Here is a 27,340-nt window from a genome sequence, read left to right on the forward strand (position 1 = left end):
TTTTTGTCTTAATACTGTTTCATATGTTTTAAAGTTTAAATTATTGCAATAAAGTGCTTTCATAAAAAGACTGTATATGTGAAATGAGCATGCAATGCATTTTGTGGTTTAACTCATTACAAAGGGAACATATGCTTATAAGAATTAACCACACTTAATAAAGAAAGTTAAAAGTCAAGTTCCTATCTGACCTGTTAATTATATTCAATGACAAAGGGCAGCATTTGCAAATTGCTTCTGTGCCTAGTATTTTAGTGTTTGATGACAAATTTATTATTTTGACCCTGATAATTAAATTACTTAATTCTGGAAGGTTTTACGATTCTTGATTGCATGCTTGACTTTATTTTCTTTTTCTCTTGATTGTATTAGAAATTTCCACATTATTATTTTCTTTTATTTTAATACCCACTGACCTTTTACAGAAAATAAAAACCCCAAATGAGAATAATGACCAAATGCTAAATCTGTCACTGAGGCCTGTTAAATTTAAACATCTTCCAGGAAAGTGTGGGCATAAAACAGAATCAGGATGACATTTTATAGCATTAAAATTTTCAAAAAAAATGTCTTCTGGAAGTCACAATAACTTACTCATATCACAAGTAATTTTTGCTTCTTTTAGCTGAAAAAAATGTCAGTTTTATAGTTTCTAATATCACTATGAGTTTTAACTATAGCATATACTACACACGCACACACACACACACACACACACACACACACACTAGGTGTACCGGTTAATAATGCAGATTTTTTTCAATAGATGGAGTTACACGTATGTTGATATATATGCAATTTGATATGTATACTGTTTTGTTGTATTGACAACAAGCTTGAAAACTTCATATGTCAAATTTGCTGAAGGTGTTAACATCATAGATATTTTTACACTTAAAAATGTCGAATTTCATGCCAAAAAAAGAGCATTTGTGGGAAGTTTTAATTCATTACTTTGTTTTGGAGAAAAGTGCTGCTGAGATCTTTGGGAAGCTTATGGTGAACATGCTCCATCTCAAGATACTTGTGAACGCTTTAAAAGTGATGATTTCGATGTGAAAGACAAAGATTGCCCAGGTCAACCAAAAAAGTTTGAAGACCAATAATTACAAGCATTATGGGATGAAGATGAGTGTCAAACTCAAAAACAACTTGCAGAAAGATTAAACATTGCTCAGCAAACAATTTCCGATCTCTTATAAGCAATAGGAAAGATTTTAAAGGAAGGAAAATGGGTGCCACATCAACTGAACGAAAGACAAATGGAAAACCGAAAAGTCATCAGTAAAATGTTGCTTCAACGGCATGAAAGTAAGTCTTTTTTGCATCGTATTGTGACTGGCGATGAAAAGGGGATTTAGCCCTAACCAGTTTGGCTTAGTGGATAGAGCATCAGCTTGAGGACTGAAGGGTCCCAGGTTCAATTCCGGTCAAGGGCATGTACCTTGGTTGCAGGCACATCCCTAGTCGGGGGCATGCAGGGGGCAGCTGATCGATGTTTCTCTCTCATCGGTGTTTCTAACTCTCTATCCCTCTCCCTTCCTCTCTGTAAAAACTCAATAAAATATATTTTTTTAAAAAAAGGGGGAGGATTTATTTTGAGAATCCCAAATGCACAAAATCATGGGTTGATCCAGGTCAACCATCATCATCAACTGCAAGGCCAAATCACTTTGGAAAGAAGACAGTGCTTTGGGTTTGGTGGGATCAGGAAGGTGTGGTGTAGTATGAGCTTCCAAAACCAGGTGAAACCATTAATACTGATTGCTACTGACAACAAATAATCAATTTGAACCACACTTTGATCGTGAAATGACCAGAATGTGCCAGAAGACACAGCAAAGTAATTTTGCTTCATGATGACACACCATCACACACTTCAAAACCAGTTAAAGATATGTTAAAAGATCTTGCCTGGGAAATATCAACCCACCCGCTGTATTCACTAGACCTTGCTCCAGATTACCACTTGTTCCGATCGATGGCACATGCACTTTGTGAGCAGCACTTCAAAACATACTAAGAAGTGGAAAATTTTGTCTCTGAATGGTTGCCTCAAAACAAGAAAAGTTCTATTGGGACGGTATCCACAAATTACCTAAAAGATGGGGGAAATGTGTAGCTATTACTTTGAATAAAGCACTTTTGATGTTTCTCCTGAAATTATCCTATTTTCTTTGATTACAAAATCTGCCTTATTAACCAATATACCTAGTGTGTGTGTGTGTGTGTGTGTGTGTGTGTGTGTGTGTGTATATATATATATATATATATATATATATATATATATATATGGCAATTCCTTATGGTATTCATAATCATTACCCAAATTTTCAGTAATATAATATTTTAGAAACAGATATTTTCCAAAATATGTGGTGAGAGATGTTCTAAACCATTTTTGTGATGATTCCCTTTTCTGAGTTACAAGAAATATTCAAAAACTCCATAAATTGGTGCTGATTAGAAAAACTATATAGCTAGAGGAAATTTAATACATATTTTGTTTCTGTTCCCATTTGTTGTGAATTTTTTCATTTATTTGGTGTCTGTGGTTAGTGTACACACGGTATAACCAGAGATTCTCACAGGTCGACGTTAGGAAAATACATATGCATGGGGATTTTGCAGCTGGCCCTCCAAGTGGTAGCATCTGTTTTTTTTATAAATTTAAGACTGATTTTCTTTTTATAGTGGGGTCTTATTATAGAAAACATGATTATATTTATAATAGCTGATGTCTGTGCCTTCATTTCCCAGTGATATAGAGACCATTTAAATAGGGGTTTATAATATTGTGTTCATGTTGAGCATGGTATAGCCTAAGCTTCTCTCTTCTCAGTAAACACTCTGAACAATGATTATTTCAATTGTTAGCTACATGTTGATGACTTTCAGAGCTCTAGCTCTAGCCCAGACTGTCTGAACTTCAAACTCCTTATATTCAATTGCCTAAAACCACCTCTCCATGGCCTCAAGGTTATCTGCTGTTATTCCAACTGCCTGCCAAAAGAGACTTAATCTTATGGAAGAAAATATCATCAGACAAAATCCTTCACAAGTTTCCATACATAATATCAAGAGTTTAGTGAAAAATTACAAGGCAAGTTGAAAAAATATAAAATCAAGAAAAACCAAGAGAAAAATAAAGACATTGGTGATTCAAATTTTGGAGTCATCATCTAGGTGTTTTATAGTGACTACTAGAGGCCCAGTGCATGAAAATTCATGCATGAGTAGGCCTTCCTTTCCCTGGCTGCTGGCACTGGCTTCCCTCCTCCAGCCGCCGGCAGGCATCCAGGACTCGGGCTGGCTTACCTCCGGCCCTGGCTTCGTCAGGAAGGACATCGGGAGTGACGTCCGGAAGCTGTCGGGTCTAATTAGCATATTACCCTTTTATTATTATAGATGATTAACATGTTCAAAAAAAGCAGAGGGGGAAAATGGAGCCTAGTCCCCAAATACTTGAAATTTTTAAAGAATCAAATGAAATTTACAAAATACAGATGTGTATATTGTCATTCTACTGCTTGAAACTTTTCCATGGCTTCCTGACCTATAGGATACATGTTAGAAAGGAGCACTTCAGACTTGACTCTACCTATTTTATATATATATATGTTTATATTGGTCTTTAGAGAGAGAGGAAAGGATAGGAAGAGAGAAACATTGATTGGCTGCCTCCTGCAAACCTACTCTGGGAATCCAGCCTGCAACCCACGTAGTATGTGCCCTGACTGGGAATCGAACCAGCAACCTCTCAGTGCATGGGACAACACTCGAGTAACTGAGCCACACCAGCCAGGGCCCTACCTATTTCTTTAGACCAGTGGTCGGCAAACTCATTAGTCAACAGAGCCAAATATCAATGGTACAACGATTGAAATTTCTTTTGAGAGCCAAATTTTTTAAACTTAAACTATATAGGTAGATACATTGTTATTAACTTAATTAGGGTACTCCTAAGGCTTCGGAAGAGCCACACTCAAGGGGCCAAAGAGCCACACCACATGTGGCTCGTGAGCCGCAGTTTGCTGACCACTGCTTTAGACCAACTGCCTATCATTTCATAGGAATTCTGTGCTTTAGTTAGACCCAAATACTAGCACTTCACCAAACACAGTGCTTTCTTTCATGTGGCAATGCATTCATATTCAATGTTCTTGGAAATTGACATACACTCACATTACCCACTTGTCCACCTAGAAAATATATATTTATGTACAAATAACCATCTCAAATAAGGCCTTACCAGAGAAATTCTCTATAAAACTATTGGATAGACTTAGACATTCCTTCCATTGTTCCCATAGCACCAATTACATACTCTATTGAAACATTTTCCATTGGTATTTCATTTTCTAGACCTCGGTGGGTCTCTTGTGGGCCAAGAGCAGTGATGTACTAGAACTGATGTGTGCTGGCTCATGAGAACCTTTGTAATATTTTTAAGAATATTGGCCCTGACCTGGTGGCTTAGTTGGTTGGGGCATAGTCCCTTGTGCTCAAAGCTTGCAGGTTCAATTCCTGGTCAGGGAACAACTAGATTGCTGATTTAATCCCCAATTAGTGAGATGAAAGGCAACCAGTTGATGTGAGACATCAATGTTTCTTTCTCTCTCTCTTTTTTCTCTCTCTAAAATCAATAAACACACTCTTGGGAGAATAAAAAAAAATTTTGTGAATTTTTTGTGTGAGGAAGAAAAATATAATAGTCTTCCACAGACCAAATGGAAAAGCTATTAGGTATAAATAGAGACAATACTACTATATATTCATCATATGAAATATCTCTTTCAGTGGTGATCGATTTCAGGCAATCCATATCTACACTGGGTGAGATAATTTCCTTTGTGCTAATTAAAAATTCAATACATATTTATTGAGTGAATACTATCGGGAATACAGTATGCTAAGCACCGCAAGTATTAGTCCTTGAGTTTCAGAAGTTTAAATTCTAAAAGGAGACAAAGGTATAGAAAAATACAGTATTTGTTTGCACATTCTAAATACTGGTGAGAAAAAAATACCACAGGCTATTATAATTCACAATGTAGAAAGTTGCCATATGCTTAGAAGGAGCTGGAAAAACTTCCTGAAGATGGTGTAATACAAAATGGCCTTTAAATCAGTAGATTTTAACAGATGGAAACGACCCCCTACGTCAGAGCAAAAATATGAAGAGATGGAAATCATGAATGAAAATATTAAAGTCAGACTCAGAAAGCCTCATATATAAATAATAACATTATGTAAAGGGTAGAACAGATGAAGTAATAAAAAATAATTTTAAGAATTTCTTAATTTGATGAAAAATATTACTTTTCAGATTAAATGAGCTCAAGGGTCTTGGTCAAGACTAATGTGGAAACTTACATCTTCACATTTTTGTTTATATTTCTGAACAAGATAGAGAGATTTATAAGCCTCCAAACTTAAATGAAGTTATGGATTTGTGGGTTGTATAGAAATCCTTCATTTTAGAGAAAAGAAACACACCAGCAAAGGTCCAGAGGCAGAAAAAACTAGAGGTTTTTTCAAAAGTCATCAAGATGAATGGCTAGGATTTAGAGTAAAGCCCATGGCTACCAAGAGAAGTAAAACTAAATAACACAGAGGCACTGATAACTACAGTGTATAATTGTTAGCTTGCTTGTACATGCTGCACTGAAAATACACATTAGCTTTGTTAGCATTAATTTAGTCAGGTAATCAAACTTACCTTACAACATTATTTTACTTATGGGATTTAAAAACTATAGAATGCATAACAAACCAAAGTCTTTATTCTGCCTCTTGTTCTTCCTTCCTTCTTTTTTGAGCAATTTGACTATATCCATTTTGCAGGAAGTTGACTACAATTTAAGGGGTCTACATTTTATAGTTTTAATCTTAATTATTCTATGTAATAAAGGCTAATACGCAAATCAACCAAGTGGCAGAATGACTGGTTGCTATGATGATCACCGACCACTAGGGGACAGATGCTCAATGCAGGAGCTGTCCCCTGGTAGTCAGTGCACTCCAACAGGGGGGAGCATCACTCAGCCAGAAGTCAGGCTCATGGCTGGCAAGCGCAGTGGTGGTTGTGGGAGCCTCTCCCACCTCCGCAGCATCTGGACATCTCTCAAGGGCTACCGGACTGCGAGAGGGTGCAGGCTGGGCTGAAGGATCCCCACCCCCAAGTGCATGAATTTTGTGCACCAGGCATCTAGTGATTACAATAAATGGAAGAAAAAAACTCTCAATACGGTTGTAGCAAATATGTGAGCACTACTATTAGGTTCTTACAATTGCTTTTATCTACCCATAATATTTTCAATAGAAAAACATGTTTTGAATTTCTTAAATTGTCTTCATTCGTATCAGTCAAAATTCTAAATAAAGTATAGAATAGGTATTGTTACTTCAATGGTATACTGAGTTTAATTATTAAGCACTAGAAGCCTGGTACACAAATTCCTGCATGGGTGGGGTCCCTCAGCCTGGCCGGTGATTGGGGCCAATCGGGGCAGTCTTGCCAGTCCTGATGGGGCGGATCAGAGCTGGCCAGCCAGGGGGAGGGATCATGGGAGGTTGGCCAGCTGCAGGAGGATGGCTGTGGGAGCACACTGACAACCAGGGGGCAGCTCCTGCATGAGCATCTGCCCCCTGGTGGTCAGTGCACTCCATAGCAACCAGTCAAACAGTCGACCGGTCGTAATGGTCACTTAGGCTTTTATATATATAGATTACTATGTAATCCATGAAATATTATTCAAAGTTATGGAAAATTGTTAATCTAGTAAAACATGATGCAGTGTAACTACCCAAACATAAAAACTAAATCAAGGTAACATTATATAATATCTCATTAAGGAAAAACAGATAATCAAATTGATTGCTAATAGGTCTTTCTACCATTTTCTGCCGCAGGGGTATGATGATGGCTATGGGGGTGAATATGATGACCAGACTTATGAGACATATGATAACAGCTATGCCACCCAAACGCAAAGGTAAGGCATTTGCTGCCTAAATAACCCTTCCCCAGTTTATTTCTAATCTTGTTATTTTGTTTCTTGTATCTGAATATCAGTTATGTTATGTGAGAGTTTCTGGTAGTGGTTTTTCTCCATTGTCTGTCTGAATTATGAAGTTGCTTACTAGACTGTGAGAGGTAAAAGATAATAGCTTTCAATTGTTAATAATGAAGTAGTAGTGTGTTATTTTCAGGACAGATAATTATCATAACCAATCAACTCATTAACAAGCCTGTATTTAATGAAATTGTTGTTTTTGAAGATTATTTTAGTGAACTCATAATTAAGTTAACAATAAAAACAAGTTACTTTTTTGATATAGCTATTTTTTCCTAAAATGTAATTTTTATTTGTAATACAAAAGATATAGGAAGTGTTATTGGTGCTCTGAAAAGAGAAAAATTCATAAAATAATTTAATGAATCAAGAATTCCTTTCCTTTCTTAATGGATCACTAAATGATTATTGAATATAACTTGTCAGATTGACTCAAAAATTTTGATATCAATGAACTTTTACTTTTTTTAAAGTTGGATTTACTTAGATGTTATTTACATGCAGTATGTTTTGCCTGTTGTGGTACATTTTGGCAAATGCAAACTAATAAATTCAGATAGAGGGCCTTTTCATCAACCCAAGATGTTTCCTTCCAGTTCTTTATAGTCAACTTTTCAAACCAGGTCTTGGAAACCATGACTTGTTTTGTGTCACTACAGTTTTGTCTTTTCTAGAATGTCATATAAGTAATATGAAGTAATATAATATGTGGCTTTTTGAGTCTGGTTTCTTCATTTAGCATAATGTATTTGATATTTACTCATGTTGTGTGTATCTGTGTTCTGATTCTTTTTATTACTGTGTAGTATTTTGTTGTAAGGATGTACTACAGTTTCTTCATTCACCAGGTGGAGGACATTTGTGTTGTTTCTATTTTTTGCAGTTATGTATAAACTTGAAATAAAACATGCATTTTTAGAAAAAGTATTCACTTAAGTTTTTTTTCTAAAAAAAATTATTTTACTTAGTTACAAATTTCATGAAAAAGTAGAAGTCCATATACCATTAGTTGATTCTCCTATTTGTGGTTTATAGAAACTAGTATAACTGTCACAAAATCATTAGAGTTGATCATTTATTGATCAACTTTATTGGCACCCAGAGAAAGTTGTATGATTTGTTAAGTAATATTTGGAGGAGAGAAGATGGCAAAGAAAGAAGCAACTGCAAGGTCATTACGGAGTGAAGGAAATCGACATGTATTGCACAAGTGTTTTTCGTGGCCTGAGGGACAGCATAGTGAAAGGGGTAAAGGGAAATTCTATTTAAAGGGAATACTGTAGACAATTAGGAGAAAGATGAGTGAACTGATACCTTTAAAGCTACGCATAACATATCATTATGGAAATGACCATCTTCAACTTTGAGTAATTGATAAATTTATAGTAGGTTAAATAGAAAAGCCATCACGAACTAAGAGCATTTACTGTGGGTAGTATTTTAATTGTCCCAATTACATATTGGAATACAGCACACTTAGTTAGGATTGGGGAAAGTTTTGTGTCACATCACAGATAGTAAATAGAGTGGTATATGCAACTTGGCTACATATTTAAAACAACTGCTAATATTTTCAATGAGATTGCTAGTTCATCACTATATATTAGTACATAAAAAAATAGTGATAATAATGTTCTTGAACTTGTTTCAGAAACTATTTGGTAGAAAACACAATTACCACACACTACTAACACAACCAGAAAAGAGTAAAATCATTACTTAATGTAGCTCTGCAGAGTTACATTCATCTTATAGAGATTTTGAAATCATTTTCTGGAAATTAGGAACTTTCTAAATCTTTCTTCCTGTTAAATTTAAATGGGCTTAACTAGTGCTAAGAGAAAAGAGAGAAGAAGAAAAAATGAAAATTAAGATAATTTATCTTTAAATATTTAAAAAGTCAAATAATTGAACATAATTATGTTTAAAAAGTAATGCCAATATAGAATAATTTGGGGAAAAATTTATCTTGTTTTAATCAAGTATGATTTTAAATGTTAAAGAACACTTTCTATGTCCTTATATTACCTTCTTATTTTTTTTTTCCTTTTCTATCTATTCAATTTTCTATGACTAAATCCTTTTCATCCTCCTAGGTCTAGCTCAAAATCTAAGTCTTCCAAATCGTCTTTCCTTAATCCTTTATTTAGGAATAACCTGTTTCTGAATTCCAATAGCACCATATCTTTATTTCTCTATGGCACTTTCTATCTTTGTCTTACATTAGGATCATTTGTGTACATATCCCTTAAATTCCTCAATCATTTACAAACAATATGACTATTACTACTTGTCCAGAATCCATGCCTGATCCATCCCTGTGTGCTTTCTGTATCTATAGAGACTTTCATGAGTTATGTGTTGAATAGATGATTGTTGAACATGTGAATGTCAGCCCCAATGTAAACCTACACTATGAAAATTCAAAAAAGAGCTTCATGTCTCAAAGAGAATACACTATTCAGAATTGTATGTATCATATTTACTGACAAAATATTTATGTGTTTTGAGATATGTTAGTGCTAAACAAGAAGGTTAAAGAAAGCAGGTCATGAATTTTGTTGTAATGATACTAATATTCTGTAGTATAAGTATAAAATAATGTTCTATATTATAATAAGTATAAATTATCTATTTTCATAAAAACATTTTCAATATTAGCACACTAGAGGTTCTTAGTAAAATTTGTTGAATAAAATGAAAATGCATTAATGAATGTTTGAAATTAACACTATAATCTCAGAGAACTGTGGAAAAATTCTTAAATATAATACAATTTGAGATAAAAATGGATAAGCACTGAGACATTTTATTACATAATGTATTTAATATCTACTTTTAGATTATTTCTATTGATCCAACTATGCCAGCAGAAGGTAAGATGAACAGTGCAGTTAAATAAGCATTTATTATTATATAACTATGTGTGCCAGAATGTATACTCACCATACGGTATACTTCTTTAAAAATGTTTAAATACATTTTAATATTTGCTCCTAATAATTTGTTTGAGGAGTCATTTGTAAGCTGTGTATACATTTAAATAAATATAAGTAAAACTACTATAGGATAGTCAACTATTAAGAATTAAAAGTAAGAGACAACAAATTTTCTACAGGGATTGTTTCTTTTCAAATCGTAGCTCATTAATTGGACTTTAAAAGGTATGATTTGGATTTATGGAGGAAAATGGAGAAAGTTTCTAAAGAATTGGAATAAAGAGGACTACATGAGGTTAAAGTTTCTCCATCATTTACAAGCAATATGACTATTATTTTAGTACTGTCGTGGTCAAAATCAAAAGAAAAGCTAATTTAGAATCTTGAAGGTAAGACAATAGATTATGAGTGACTTAACAGAACTGAAAGACAAAAATCCTTAAAGAAAATGGTCTTTAATTGACTAGTCAGCACAAGTGAATACAGAATTGGTGGAGATTATGAAGTAGAATCTGGCAGGTGCCTAAATGGAATAATTATATCATATTTAATAGAGTCTAAGGGAAGTTCACAAGGTATATGCACTACAAAGGTTCACCTGGAGTTCACCTGGAGAAACTATAACAATTTTAATTAATCTCCACTTTTCTTGTAAGGTGTCTTTAGTTCTGGAAAATTTCAAATGGAACAGAAAAGGAATTTCACTAAAGATTCCTAAGAGGTAGCTCAACTAAATGACAGGAAGGACTGGTCTCTAACCATCATTTCCTCTTGCTCTGTGTCTATGAGAGGAAAAAGTAAGGAAATAGATTGATGAGTTTATTATACAAGCTTCAAATTGCAGGACTAGAATTGCAGTTTCCAGAGGAACTCAATTACTTGAAGTCTTTGCCTCAAGACAAGTTACATCCTGTGATTTACACCTTTAATTGGACCGAATATTAAATTCTATTCATGTTCTGATACCCCATTTTTAATGTACTCTTCAAAGTTATTAATGCTTTCAAAGATCAATCTTCTAAAATTATGCAAATTCACAAGGTTTTACAACCACATGGTTTTTCTCAATGCCCAGATTTTAAGCAAGAATCTATACTAAACCAAATCATAGATGTAGAAAAGAATAACTTTCATGTACAGTACTTATAAACAAGAAATAATAATGTAAACTAATGTCAAAAGGTCAATTCTGACCTAACTGTAATTTAAATTGAATGTTAAATGTTGATCATTTATAATTCTCCAGTATAAACTTTTTAACTACAGGTTGATGATGTAATAAGCAAAATATCAAAACGAAAGTGTTTACTTTCCTTGAAGCATGAATCAGGTGAGATACTCACACAACCTAGGAAGGGAATCATCTTTTCTATAGATTAAAAAAGGAAGGTGCCAAGAGTGCAAAGATACATCTCTCTCTGATATCCTAGTATAAGACAGAAGTTCCCAAATTTTCAAAGATGAAGATCCTTTTTGTTTATATATATATATATAATTGATTTCAGAGAGGAAGGAAGAGGGAGAGATAGAAACACCAATGATGAGAGGGAATCATTAGTTGGCTGCCTCCTGCACGCCCCCGACTGGGGATCGAGCCCACAATCCAGGCATGTACCCTTGACCGGAAACGAACCTGGGACCCTTCAGTCCTCAGGCTGACACTCTCCCCACTGAACCAAACCGGCTAGGGCTGAAGACCCTTTTTGAATATCTGTCTACACACTAGGGCCTACACAGCAAGAGGGGAAATGAGACTTTTAAATGAGGATAATCTGGAGAGAATTTAGTAAGACTATTTTCAGTGGCAGAGTATAGTGGAACCACAGGAACAGTGTATTCCTCTGGGGCTAGTTTCCCTGGGACAAGGTGTTTGCCACCAAAACTAGGAGTGAAAGGCAGACACAGAAAGCTGTGAGAGAGGTGTCCTGTCAGGAGATTCAGAATGGCACCCGTGGCCATCCCACAAGTAGGACACTCCAAGCAGTCAATACCCAGACCTCACTCAACTCTCCTTTGTCTCCTCCCATTGCTCTCATTGGCTGAACTCATTCAGAGGCAGAGGACAAGAGACCCAGTAGATGGAGTTGCCATTAGTCATCCAGGGTTTAGGGCAGATTGGAGAGAAGAGTAGACATGGGGAGGTAGATGCAAGAGATCCAGCCCAACACCCAAAGTTTTTATCACACCCCCAGCAACTAGTCATGGACATATTAGTCTCAGTTGCCTGAAGATATAAATCACAACATGAAATTGCTATGGAATCAGTAATACTTTGAAATGAATTTGTGTCTTATTAATGAGAAAGTATCCATCTACTAAAAAAAAGTCAGAATATACAGTGAACAAATGGGCTCTTGGATCCCCTGGCACAACTTCTTAGCCTTTGAGGGTCAGATCTCACACAACAGGAACCACTGCTTTGTTGCTCAGAGGCTAGTTGGCATTAATGATTCACAATAACTAACGTTAGCTTTGTGCTAGCTGCTATGCTAATTATTTAGGCACTCTATGTCATTTAATCCTTGCAACAACACCTAAAACAGAGAAAAAATGAAGCTTAAACAATATTAAGCAACTTTCCCAAGTTCAAGTAGTAAAGTTTGGATTCAGAATCATATCTGCTGACTCCAGAGGCCTCAGATATAAAGACTAATAAATAGCGTTTGAAATCTAAGTCAATTCATTGGTGTAACAGGTTTCTGTTATGCACCTGAACATGCCAGAGAGAATATGCATTTAATATACTAAGAATGTAACAAGTTATTTGCATGCTTTGCAAAAGGCTCTTACTAAAGGGCATCTATGAAAAAAAATGAAATTATCTTACATTAATTATTGTTTTTAGGCTATAAGTTTAATGTGACACTAAGAATATACATGCTGAAACCGGTTTGGCTCAGTGGATAGAGCGTCGGCCTGTGGACTGAAGGGTCCTAGGTTCGATTCCGGTCAAGGGCATGTACCTGGGTTGCAGGCACATCCCCAGTAGGAGATGTGCAGGAGGCGGCTGATCGATGTTTCTCTCTCATCGATGTTTCTAACTCTCTATCTCTCGCCCTTCCTCTCTGTAAAAATCAATAAAAAATATATTTTAAAAAAAAAAGAATCTACAGAACCCTTTGGATGAAAACTTAAGTGTAAGGCACTGCAGTTACCCAATCTATAATAATAAAAGTGTAATATGTTAATTAGACTGGGCAGCTGAACGACCTTCCGGACGTCCTTCTGGATGACCTTCCAGATGAAGCCAGGCCTGCGAGGACCGAGGGCAGCTGCTGTGGCTGCGAGAGCTGAGCTCCTTGCACAAATTTTGTGCATCAGTCCCCTAGTAATTTAATAAAAGTTACAGTATTAAGTATATAACAGCTTGTCCTACTCATTTAAGTGGAACTACTTGCTATAAAGTGATTCACTCTCATTTTGTAATTCAATTCTCTTAAGTCTCAAACTATCGTCAACAATGAGATTGAATTTACAGATGGTTATTGAATTTGAGATATTTCCCACAGTTACTCTACAAGTTAGCTGTATTTCCGTGCCAAATACAGACCTCTGTATGCATAAAAACAATAGCATTGTTTAAAATTATCTCAACAGAATGAGAATCTAGCTCTGGATACACACTATATTTGTTGTGGTGGTTCTCATCTGACATTTATTTTAGGCATATAAGATAACTGGTGTTAGTTTCAGGAAAGAAACTATATTTCCCCAAATTACTCATTATGTATTCATTGTATTTTATTTTTTAACTAATTTATGGTTAATTTTGATAACTAAACTACATGCCTTAATAGTCACTTTCATATTTAAAATTTAACATTACAGTACTTTTTATGAGACTAATGAGAAGGGTTAGAAAAACCATTTTTGAATGAGAAGTCTCCCAAGAGAACTTAAGGAAGTGTCCCAGTTAGTAGTGAAACCTGCTTAATCATTTATCAAGATCAGGACATGTCAGCATATCAGTCATTTCTCCTCAGCAGATTAGATTAGAACTGGAGATACCTCTCAACAAGTAACAGGAAGGTATTGGGCAAAACACTGGCCAGATGTTTCATATTCAGAATTGTTTGTGTTTTAGAAAGGCAATACCATACATATACTATATATTACATATTACCTACAGTAGCATCTGGACCAAAAATATATATTAATATAATTGTATTGAAATATAACAATAAATACACTAAGCAGATGTACATAGCTATAAATAGCTTCTGATCACTTCAGATCAGAGTTTTGTTGCCTTATGATTTCAAACACCCAACTAAAGAAAACAATTTTGGTTTCGAGCTTTTGGACTTTGCATCCAAATATAAGTAATAGTAGACTTATATAAAATTCAGTTAGATTTGAGTTATAGATGATGTGTGAAAGAAGCAAGAGAGACGTTTGAAGGGCTAGACCAGGAACACTTGGCCGATACTCAAGGTAGTTAAGTGTTTAATAGTAATAGCTACAAGGCAGAGTAGTTATATGCAGATACCTACATTATCAAATTAAGTGAATAGTTTTATCCTCATGTTACAAATAAAGAAACTAGGACTCAAAATGTTTACCTGGCCCAGGACTTTATAGCTTACTAGGTAAAAGGTAAAAGCTTTGAACTGATTCCTGTCCTGTGCAAAAACTGGACTCTTTGTACTAATACCATATTGCTTTCCAAACACTTTATTTTTTTTAACACTTCAGCTTATTAGGCAACTCTTAAGTTCAAAGGCGGTTACATCGCATTGTTTACCCATATCTTCAGAAAAAACTCACTTCTGTCGTGGTAAACAACCTGCTTCCCTATTTATAATGGTCTGGCCCTCTAGCAACTTCAGCGAGAAATTATAGCTAATTTGCCTACCAACGTCAGGTGGTCATTGTAATCTGGCCACTCAGTGTATATATCACTAATCCACTTTGTGAAACTACATATAATACATCTAGCTTTCTTCCACATACCAGCCTTTTTTTATGGAGATTATGTCCCTCAATCATTACCCACTCAGAGTTTGAGAGTGCATTCTTGGCTATAATTCTTCACCTTCCTGTGCCTTGACTTTTCAGTCCCTCCCAAGAAAGAGGCAGGAGATGTTTTTCCTGACTCCTTATAGCATGTGCCTTGCTTTAGCGATATAGAACACTGCCACCTCTAAGCCTATACGTGGAGAAGGCTGTGTGTGTTCCCACTCGCCCTCTTTCCAGAGAAGAGCTTCCCCAGGTAGCTGCTGGCAAACCCTTCGTCTGGGCTCCAGAATGAAAGATCAGAGGGGCCAGGCGCAGCTCCAGCCACAGCTTAGAACAGAAACCCCAACAAGCCCAGCCTGGATCAGGGAACCTCCAGCCAAACCAAAACACATGACCTAAACAATTACTGTTATATGATCTAATATTCTGTGATTGTTTGTACCAGTAACAAACCAGTAACCAGGATGAAGGCCCAGATAGACATGATTTTCCTCAACTTTTCTTGATGTATTGTGACCCCTATTTCACCATATACTAGTACCCTGATTGCTCTCTTCTACAACCATTTCAGTTGTCCAAGTGTCCATCTTAAGTTGTGGCACAGTGACCTTGAGGAACATTATATCAGCAGAGAGCTGACTGGTGCACAGAAATAACATGGTTATATTTTGTGCTTCTTGCTTTAAAGCCCTTCAAATCATCTGACCATGTGGTTTTCTCTAAGTGGTTATGTAACATTATTGAGTTTTATTGGATTTGTTTTCAACTAAAAACCTAGGTTCTTTCTAAATGAACTGCTGTCAAGCCAGTTCTAACACCATCCTGCATCTTTGCAATTGATTTTTTTTAACCTAAACGCAGAAATGTACATTTATCTCTATGACAGTTCACCATTTTGTTTAGACCTTCTGTTGTTAATTTGGAGCTATGATTTGGAATACTAATTTATTTTTATTGACTTCATAGAGAAAGGGAGATGTAGAGAGATATAGAAGCATCACTGATGAGAGAGAATCACTGATCAGCTGCCTCCCGCACGCTCCCTACTGGGGTTCAAGCCTGCACCCCAGGCATGTGCCTTGACCAGGAATCAAACTGTAACCTCCTGGTTCATAGGTCGGTGCTCAACCACTGAGGAACACTGGCTGGGATAGAATACTAGTTTTTAAAACCAGAACATTAGTTATAATTCTTAACATATCTTGTATTTATCAAGTACTTTTCAAAAAGAAATTTTAAACAGAGAGTAAACTTCATTAGCAACATTTAAATTGACATTGGCCACTAATTAAAATTCTCTAAGAACAGCTGAAAACATAGACACAAATAAGCATGGCTGTACTGTCAGGCAGTACACAAAGAAATCATGTATTTTAAAACGACTTATTTATTCAAAAAGCATTCATTCAATGTCACTGTTCTGGACCTATGTATTCAAAACAAGTATCAAATGGCCCAGACATTGGTTTATTCACAAGTAGTGTAGTGTGTTTGTTTTACAAAGTATGGTCTTGGATTTCTGCATTAGAAACAAGGCAAATAAAATTGCATATTTCTGGGCCCCTGCTGGTGTCAGCTAACTCAGAAGCTACAGACTAGGGCTCCGGAATCCCCATTTTTGGCACAGTGTCCTTATGATGCTTATGCACACTAGATATTGAGAACCATGGTGCTAGAGGAAAAGACAGACTAAAAAATGTACTGATAGAATGAGATCTGTTCTACATGAAGATGTGAGCAAGATATTACAGAAGGCAGGGGGGCAGGAATGTCATCTTGCCTGGGAGGTTGAGTAGTGTTAAGAAGCTGACCATTGAGCTGGATCCCAGGAAGATGATGAATGCCTTTCAAAGTGAAGAAGTGCCTGGAGTTCCATCTAGATAGAAGGATAACTATGGTCAGAGGTATGAGGTTATGAAAGGATTTGTGACCACAGGAGGGACAACACTGAGCCAGGATGGAGGATACAGTAAGAGGGAGAGATAGAGGAGAGACTAGATAGGTTTTTAGAGCATAGAAAAGGGACTAATGTGTCGTATGAAGGAGTTACCACTCACAGTCTGAGGATTTTAGAAGAAGGAGACAATAAAATGCATAAATAGCCTAGCTGGCGTGGCTCAGTGGTTGAGTGTCGACCTACGAACCAGGAGGTCAGGGTTTGATTCCCGGTCAGGGCACATGCCCGGGTGGTGGGCTCAATCCACAGTGTGGGGTGTTCAGGAGGCAGTGGATCAATGATTCTCTCTCATCATTGATGTTTCTATCACTCCCTTCCTCTCAGAAATTAATAAAAAATATATTTTAGAAAATACATTAAGTACAATTCAGTTCAAAGCATGCCACAGTGGCAGTGCATGACAGAGCCTCACCTGACTTAAGGTATTTGCTGAAAGTTTCTGGATGAATGTGGCCTGTTTCTTCACATAAAGAAAAAAACTTGTGAAACACAGTAATTATTTTCAATTGGTATCAACTTTCCCCAAACTCTATTTTATTTATTTAAACTTCCAAAATCTGGTGCATGAGAAATATTTTTTAATAAGTAAGAGGTTATTCTGGAACATTATGCAACACAGGTGAGATTCCATTTGTGATTTGAGTAGAGAATATAAATCACCATTAACACATAGCCATAGTGCAATTCACACCAATGAATTCAGTCTCAAAGTCAACTAGATTAAAGTATTAAAGTAATTAGAAATTATGTTTATGTTTACAGTACTGAAATATTACTGATCCTTATGAATTATGATTCAGACAAAGAAATATGGCTGTACAATTAAAATTATGTCCATATCAAGCTAAGGTTCAATAGCTTCTGTGTATTTGTACCAAAGGCATGTAACAGTTCATTTAACACCTGTACCAGTGAGACTAATTAATCAGCCAGTTGAAGGTCATATTTATAGAAAAAAGTTGCCATGTTTAAATGATAATTCCACATAATAAAACAGAAGATTAATGCTTTTGTTATGATTGCTCACCTCTCATTTATGTAATAAAGGGTCAAAGTAAGCAAAAAATACAAGCTGAATTAGAAAAAAAATGATTAAAGAGTGTCTATAAAAAGAGACCAGACCATTTGCTGAAATGTATGTGCAGTGTTGAATTAAAAAAAACAAAAGCTTATCTAAATGTATTTCTCATTTGGAGTGTTAGGCCGATTTCTCAAAACATCCATTTTCTGTAAAGGAGATCATTGCAAAGCTGATCATAATTCTATCCTTGATGCCTTATATAGATCATCTATCTTGATCTTTAATCTATGAGCAGAACAAATATGTCACTTCCCTCATGAATAATCAGCCTATATTTCATCCTGTGAACATTAAATTCCATCAACTGAAACTTAAGAGGGCATGTATGGTTATGTCATGTTTCAGAATCTTTTAAGAAGATGAAATCTCTATCAGCACTGCCACCTTTATGAATATGAAAAACAGGAGTTTGATGTCTATGCCTTCATTGATTGGACAACCACCCATTATTAATATTTATTGAGTGCCTGCTATGTACCAGGCAGTTATCATGGAGCTGTCACAGGTTATCTCATTAATACTTGAGGTAGATATCATTATTGCTATATTAAAGGTGATGAAACTGGAGTTCACAGAGATTAAATGATTTGTCCAAAATGACACACTCAATAAAAATAGCAGCTCTGAATTTAAGTTCAAATACCTTTTTTGCTGTATTCTGTGTACTATTTTTAGAAGCAATACTGATTTACCTCCAAATGGATCAGAGACTGGAGACCTTACTGTTGTTCTCCATTCAAAACTGTGGACTTTGTCTTTCTCACAATGAGTTCTGTCTCAATGAATATTTAAGTGAGAGAGATTTATATTTTTGACTTTCTCAAATGAACTAGCCAGAAAGATTATTGCAGTGAGTTATTGTGTTATCTATCTACCTATATATACATCACCTATCTATCCATGTATCTATCTATTGATCTATGTATGCTTATAGCTTACTAGTTCATTTTGAGTACACAAATTTATATTTGTTCAAAAATGTGGCTGCTTTTTATCATATATCACTATTGGTTGAATGAAATAAATAATTCAACAAGAAATTTCAAAATTATTTTTAAACTATGTATGCAATCATGATGGAATTTTAAAGATACATTAGAAATACAGAATCTAAAGCATTGATCTTTGCCTTTGTTAGAACTCTGAAAACCACTGATATTAGAGCATGAAAAAGGGCATTTGCAATTTAGTTGACACACATACACACACAAAAAGAACATATTTTACTTAATATTGTTGAATACACACAAATTATCAAAATTTTAATTTTTAAATAAATATATTTTAAGAGAGTGTCATTTTTTGTGTCTATTTTGATTATTTCTGTACCAGAAATGTATAAAACTTATAAAGAAGAATTTAAGGGTTTAATATGTTTTATTTTCATACCAAGTTTTTATTTACTGACAAAATTCATGCAATGATAGTGAATTTTCAACAAATCAAATGATCAATATTAATCTATCCATACTTCCTTGCAACACTGATATTTATTATTTAATATATCTCAATAATAGATTATTAGTAAGGAGATTATATAAATAATCAAAAGTCTCCCAACAAAGAAAAGTCCATGACCAGATGGCTTCACTGATGAATTCCACCAAAATTTCAAAGAAAACTTAATAACAATTCTAAAACTCTTCCAAAAAAATAAGAGGTAGAAATTCTTCCAAACTCGTTATATAAGGCCAGTATTATCCTGATACCAAAACCAGTACCCCTATTGAACATAGGTGCAAAAAGTCCTCAACAAAACATTAGCAAATTGCTTTTAACAATACATTAAAAGGTTCACACACCATGGTAAAGTGGAATTTGTTCCAGGGATACATGGATGGTTCAACATCTGCGAATCAGTCAGTGTGTTAAAAATAAAAATTAGATGGTAATCTCAATAGATGAAGAAAAGCATTTGACAAAATTCAACATCCTTTTATGACAAAGCTCTCAAAAAATGGACCTAGAGGGAACATACCTCAATACAATTAAGGCAATATGTGGCAAGCCCCCAGCCTACATTATACTCAATGGAAAGAAGATGAAAGCCTTTCCTCTAAGATCAGGAACAAGACAGGGTGGCCCACTCTGACCACTTTTATTTAACATAGTATTGGACATCCAGCCAGAGCAGTTAGGCAAGAAAAATAAATAAGGAGCATCTAAATTGGAAAGAAAGAAGTAAATCTGTCACTATTTGCAGATGAAACAATATTATATATAGAAAACCCTAAAACTTCATCAAAAAACTATTAGAACTAATAAAATAAGTAAAGTTCCAGGATATAAAATCAATATGCAAAAATCTGTTTTATTTTTATTCACTACTAATGAACTACCAGAAAAAGAAATAAAGAAAACAATCCCATTCACAGTTACATCAAAAAGAATAAATATCTAGGAATAAACTTAAGGAGGTGAATATTTGCATATTAAAAAACTACAAGACATTAATGAAAAATTGTAGAAGACACAAAGGGAAAGATAGTCCATGCTCATGGATCAGAAGAATCAATCAATATTGTTAAAATGCCCATATTACCCAAGACAATCTACAGATTCAGTGCTATCTCTATCAAATTCCAATGGTATTTTTCAAAGAAATAGGACAAATAATCTTAAATTTTGTATGGGACCACAAAGAAACAATAGCCAACGCATTCTCAAGAAAGAAGAACGGAGCTGAAGGCATTACACTCTCTGATTTCAAACAATTTTGTGTGCTTGGGATGGGCCCTTGATCTTGATGGTAGCTGAATTTTTCTGAGAAGGAGGATAGCATGTAAATATACCATAGAGGAGGGCTCATGGCTCATCTAATCTTTCTAATCCCAATTAGTCCAAGATCATATTGACTTTAAAGAAATTATTCCCCATATTTTTGTCTGGTATTATGCAGATAACATTGAAAATGATGTTTGAATACATGTAATAGACTAGATGAATAAATTGTCCATGTGATGGTGTTTGGGAATTTCTATTGAATTTATTGAGATGATATTTGTTAATAAAATTATATAGGTTTCTGGTATACAATTCTATAATATATCATCTGTATATTGCATTGTGTTTACCACCCAAAGTCAAGTTTCCTTCCATCATCATTGATCCCCCCCTTTACACTCTTCCACCTCCCCTCATCCCCCTTTTCCTCTGATAATCACCGTACTGTTGGCTGTGCCTATGAGGTGTTTTTTATCTTCTTTCACATTTTCAACACAGCTCCGCATCCCCTCTCCCTTCTGACAGCTATCAGTCCATTCTCTGCATCTATGAGTCTGTTGCTATTTTGTTTGTTTTGTTTATTGGATTCCACATATAATGAAATCATATATTCAAGGTATTTGTCTTCCCCTGCTTGGCTTATTTCATAGAGCATAATACTCTCCAAGTCCACCCATGCTGCCATAAAGGAAACCATCAACAAAATGAAAAGACAACCCATTGAATGGCAGAACATATTCAGCAATGATATATCTGCTAAGGGGTTGATATTAAAAATTTATAAAGAACTTATACAATTCAACACCAAAAAAAATCTAATTTTAAAAATGTTCATGTGAATTCTGCCATCAGCTACATCAAGGTTCAGATCTGAGATTCACCACAGAAGGGCTGCATAGCTTGGGACATGTGACAGTGAGCTAAACATAGATTTCCTCTCCTGAACCTTGTCTAATACCAACTCAAAAATTGTAGGGATGATTAAATAGGATAAGTTATGTAAAGCTCCTAGCAGTGTTTGGCCTGTGTTAAGTGCTGGAAATGAAATTGATATATGTTTTCATGGTTATTACAACTATTATTGCTTTTGTGAGAGGAGAGGAAGGAGAAGAATTTTAAAGAGACAAGTAATTTAATTTCTTGTTTAAAGCCCCTTCACATTTAAAAGTTTCAATTCTAAAAATCAGGTGGTAGAAGGGGTGAAGGAATAGGAAAGAAGGTTTAAGTCAACAAGGAAATAAATTTAATTTAATAGCAAATATTTAATTCACTGCAGATGTTAATAAAACACGAGCAAAAAAAACTTAAGCAAATTGTGTTTCTTTATTATTCATTCATTTGAGTTTGGGCCTTCAAAATATCAAACTTAATTTATATATTACTCTCAATAGCCACCAAATCTTCCAAAATGCTTTTTTGAACAACCAACTGAAGTTAACCAGAATTATCCTCTTTTTTGTTCTTGTACTTTAATTTCTGCAAAGATGTTAGGGGTGGGACATTTAGCAGTTCAAACTGCAGATCCTAAATGAAGCAGCTAATGAAATGTAATAATTATGATTTATGTTCACAAATAATTTAAGCAAATAGGCAAATTTTCTCACATGTTTTAATTTAACAAAAAAGTTCATGCTCATGGATCCAGAGGAAATGGAGATGTAAATACACAAGGGAGGGAGCAATTAGGAAGAGAGATGTTCATTCTGCAGGCATATGCTTATCCAGTCATTGATTCAATAAATATTTGTTGAGCACCTATTATCTGCTTGAAGTTCTGGCAGGTGCTGATGATATAGCAACAGAAAAGAAGGATACCACCACCAGAGGGGTTTGTTTTAAGGCAAAATATAATCATGTCTGTCCCCTTCTTCAATACTGTCTTGTCTTCAATGCCTCTTAAGAGAAAAGACTCCTCACCAGGACTGAGACAAGGTCCTTTGAGATGTAGCCTCTGTCTCCTTCTCAAGATACAAGGTTGAGCTTCTCTCATTTAAACTAATCCCCTGGCTATGCTGGAGGACTAGTTGCCATTGCCATGCCTTTTCCTGCTTCTGAACACTTCCTGTAAATCTTCACTCCATTTACCTGGGAAGGTAATTTCTCCTCCATTTCAGGTTTTCATCATTTGGTGAATGAAATAATAATAGTAGTAGTAGTAATCTACACTGAGAAAAGACAAACATGCAAATTGACCATACCTTCACTACACCTTAAGCCACACCCACCAGCCAATCAGAGTGACTATATGCAAATTAACCCAACCAAAAAGGTAGCCGACAGCCACGGAGCTGGAGCAAGTAGGAGGCTTGGTTGCCCCAATGATGGAAGAAGCCAAGCTTCCTGCCTGCTCTGAGCTCCACTCAAAGCAACAAAGTTTCAATTGTAGAAGGTAAATAAATCCCAGATACCTGCTTTCAGCCAGCCGTGGCCACAGAGCTGGAGCGAGCAGGAGTGGGTTGCCCCTGGCAATGGAGGAAGCTAAGCCCACCCTGGCCAGCTCTGAGCTCCACTCAAAGCTACAAAGTTTCCATTATAGAAGGCAAATAAATCCCAAAAGAAAAAGAAAAAAAGGAGAGACTGGGAGCTTTCATCGCCGGGGGGGGGGGGGGGGGGGCGGCTTGGCCAGCCAGAAAACGGCCCTCAGCCCCACACCCAGACTGGCCAGTGACCCCAGTGGGGACCCCCCACCCACCCTAAACAGGGTGTGGCCAGCCTGAGAACAGCCATCAGCCCCTCACCCAGGCTGGCCAGGCACCCCAGCGGGACCCCCACCCTGATCCAGGACACCCTTCAGGGCAAACCAGCTGGCCCCCACCCTTGCACCAGGCCTCTATTCTATATAATAAAAGGGTAATATGCAAACTGATCCTAACAGCAGAACGACTGGGAATGACTGGTCATGATAACACACACTGACCACCAGGGGGCAGACGCTCAATGCAGGAGCTGCCTCCTGGTGGTCAGTGCACTCCCACCGGGGGAGCTCTGCTCAGCCACAAGCCAGGCTGATGGCTGCCAGTACAGTGGTGGTGGTGGGAGTCTCTCCTACCTCCTCAGCAGCGCTAAGGATGTCTGACTGCAGCTTAGGGCTGCTCCCCGCTGGCAAGTGGACATTCCCCCGAGGGCTGCCGGGCTGCCAGAGGGATGTCTGACTGCCAGCCTGGGCCTGATCCCCCAGGGAGCGGGCTTAAGCCAGCAGGTGGACATCCTTCGAGGGGTCCCAGACTGCAAGAGGGCATAGGCGGGGCTGAGGGACCACCCCTCCCACGAGTGCACAAATTTTTGTGCAACGGGCCTCTAGTATAATAATAATAAAATCACTCCTTATCACTTGTTTAAAGGCTTTTCTGGCCGATTGTAATTTCCCTGAGGGCTTTTTTATTCCTGCCTATTTGGTTTTTCAATGTTTTACAAAACAATGCTAGGGTTTTTGTTTTGTGGGTATTACACCATTAATTTGTACAGTTGGAAATAAATAAAGTGAAGATTAGTTGGGGGAGGTGAGTGATGCATGATATAGGTAGCCAGGGTCTGTGGGAAGCTAGAATTTGTTCTGGAAGGGACAGACAGAAGAAAATAATTTTGAAGAAATCATTCAAAAATAAAACTGCTCACAAATAGTTCCCATTTTTCAACATGACAATTAGGTTGATCCCATGTTGGTACACTTCACCCTTAGTGCTGGAAATAACAGGAGATGTCCCTCCAGGGAAGACCCAGAAATAACAGAATTAGCAGGTAACATGACCATAATGTGATGTGGAAGAAAGCGGTGGGGCCTTGAGCTATTTGATGAAGTCTCCCATTTCTCCATCCCAGAAATGTTTGTTTAATGTTCCGAATGGAATTGAGGGAGGTTTGTGGTTGGTGGTGAGAAGTGATACACGTGTGTGTTGCTGTCATTATTTTACACACTAGATTTACAGCTTTGTAAGTAGCACTTATATGGAGCTTTAAGAAATTTAACAGAAAAATGTTATTATCATATAAAGGAACTAGCAATTTTCAATTTGAGGATGGAACCTGGGCTGAAAATGTATCTTTATTTGACAGGTATTTCTGGAAATGCAGTGTAAATTCACAACATAACAAGGTTTCAGCATCCATGCTTAAGAGAACAAATTTTAAGAACGCCCTTTCTTAAGTGCTAAATATAGTTAGATTGCTAAAAGTTTTTCATATTAATACTTTAATCAAGTCCCTTTATTCATTCTTCTAAATTATTATTTTGTGTTTCTTACTTTTCTTCAGTGCAAAAAATAATTAATGAATCTTTAGTTACAACTCAGCCTTATCTGGTCCTATTTTCATATACATAAATCTTTAGTGTAGTAAAGAGACCGGAAAGGCTGCAATGAAGGACAACATGGCTGCCGGGAGCCGGTCCATCCTTGCTGTTTCAAGGGACCTGGCATATATGGCATACGGTTCTTAATATGTTTGCTCACCTTCTTGGCGCTGTGTTTTAACCAAGGTCACCTCTCCGAGAAAGGTTGAATCCCCAGGTAGGGATTTTCCCCTGAAGTTAGGGAGGGAATAAAACCCCTCAAGTAAGTGCCAGGCGGGTAATTAATCCCTTTAACTACGAACAATCATGCTTAAACTACATAATCTTTTCTCCCTGGAATGGAGATAAGAAACGCCCTAACCTTTGTAATAGAGATTGATAGGATTGAATCAACTGGTATAAATACAGATGTAACCAGACAGAGAGACAGAATTTAGAACACAGAACCAAGAGAGACAGAACTCAGAACACAGAACTAAGGAGACAGGGCTTGGAAGACAGGACCAAGAGAGACAGAGCCTAGGCACAGAACCTACACAGAACGTTCTCTAGAGACAGAAGAACTTCGCTGGAGAGAGCACGCTGGAGGATCCTGGAGAGGGACTGGCCTCGGAGCCTAGAGACAGAGCCTAGCGGGAGAACATGGCAAGGGATCCTGGACTGAACCTGCCTGCAGAAATTGGCAAGAGAACCTGACTAGAACCTGGTGACTGAACCTGACTGGAGGACCTGTACAGAACCTGGCTGGAGATCCTAAGCAGAACCTCTCTGGAGATCGAGACCAGAACTTCGCTGGAGATCCAGAACAGAACTTTGCTGGAGATCCGGGCTAGAGATCCTGGCTAGACTGCTGATCAACTGAACACTGTCTCCGTGTCCTTCCTTCTTCGCCGACTCCGTCTACGCCTTTGGGAACCCCTGGACCTGCTGGGGCTGGACCCCGGCATCTGGCGCCCGAACAGCGACCCCTAGGTGAGCGCCCCGCACTCGGGACGGATCGGACTCCACCGTAGGAAGAGGGTGGATAGTCTTCGCCGACTCCGTCCACACCTTTGGGAACCCCTGGAACAGGATTCCCTTAGGTAAGCCGCCCCATTGAGAAACCTCCACACTCGGGATGGATAGGACTCCACCATAGGAAGAGGGTGGATAGTCTTCGCCGACTACATCCACACCTTTGGGAACCCCTGGAAAAGGATTCCCCTAGGTAAGCCCCCCCCTATTGAGAACCCCCACACTCGGGACGGATCAGACTCCACCGTAGGAAGAGGGTGGATAGTCTTCGCCGACTCCGTCCACACCTTTGGGAACCCCTGGAACAGGATTCCCTTAGGTAAGCCCCCCCATTGAGAACCTCCACACTCAGGACGGATAGGACTCCACCAGGGTGCTACAGACCCCCCTATAGAGGATAAGTAGGGTAAGAAGGTGGATAGTACAGAACTTAGATTGAGAAGATGTGCCATACTGAGTCTAAAGAAAAAAGACTCTGTATTGATCATTTAACACATATGCTTGCTAGCAGAGGAATTAAGGTTACTCCCAGTCAGACAGAACGTTTTATACAAGAAGTATGTCCATGCTTTTCTGAGGAAGGAAAGGTAAATGTAATGGCATGGGAGAAGGTAGGCCCAAGGAGCCTTATCCTTAACCCCACTGCAGCCTTTCTACCCTGGAAAAGTGCAGGATTGGCAAGCTCTCCCTGGGATGATAGATCAGGACTCAGGTAATAGCGGAAAGCGCCAATCCTACTCTTAAAATGGATATAAGAGAGCATTTCAGGTTTTTCTTTTTAATGCCTGCTTTTAAAAAATAAAAAAGGGGGAATTTGCCGGGAGCCGGTCCATCCTTGCTGTTTCAAGGGACCTGGCATATATGGCATACGGTTCTTAATATGTTTGCTCACCTTCTTGGCGCTGTGTTTTAACCAAGGTCACCTCTCCGAGAAAGGTTGAATCCCCAGGTAGGGATTTTCCCCTGAAGTTAGGGAGGGAATAAAACCCCTCAAGTAAGTGCCAGGCGGGTAATTAATCCCTTTAACTACGAACAATCATGCTTAAACTACATAATCTTTTCTCCCTGGAATGGAGATAAGAAACGCCCTAACCTTTGTAATAGAGATTGATAGGATTGAATCAACTGGTATAAATACAGATGTAACCAGACAGAGTGACAGAATTTAGAACACAGAACCAAGAGAGACAGAACTTCAGACACAGAACTGAGAACACAGGGCTTGGAAGACAGGACCAAGAGAGACAGAGCCTAGGCACAGAACCTACACAGAACGTTCTCTAGAGACAGAAGAACTTC

The 27,340-nt window shown here is 37.2% G+C and overlaps 1 protein-coding gene across 1 annotated transcript in view; it reads left to right on the top strand.

Annotated features, from left to right (window-relative positions):
- The window catches only part of KHDRBS2 (KH RNA binding domain containing, signal transduction associated 2), a 503,504-nt gene that overhangs the window by 448,022 nt on the left and 28,142 nt on the right, over positions 1-27,340 (top strand). Inside the window, exon 7 of the mRNA XM_059701296.1 lies at positions 6,916-6,998. Within this exon, the coding sequence (XP_059557279.1) occupies positions 6,916-6,998 (83 nt within the window). The remainder of the gene's footprint in view (positions 1-6,915; positions 6,999-27,340) is intronic.

This window comes from Myotis daubentonii, chromosome 6 (genome assembly GCF_963259705.1).
Source record: "Myotis daubentonii chromosome 6, mMyoDau2.1, whole genome shotgun sequence".
Lineage (NCBI taxonomy): Eukaryota > Metazoa > Chordata > Mammalia > Chiroptera > Vespertilionidae > Myotis > Myotis daubentonii.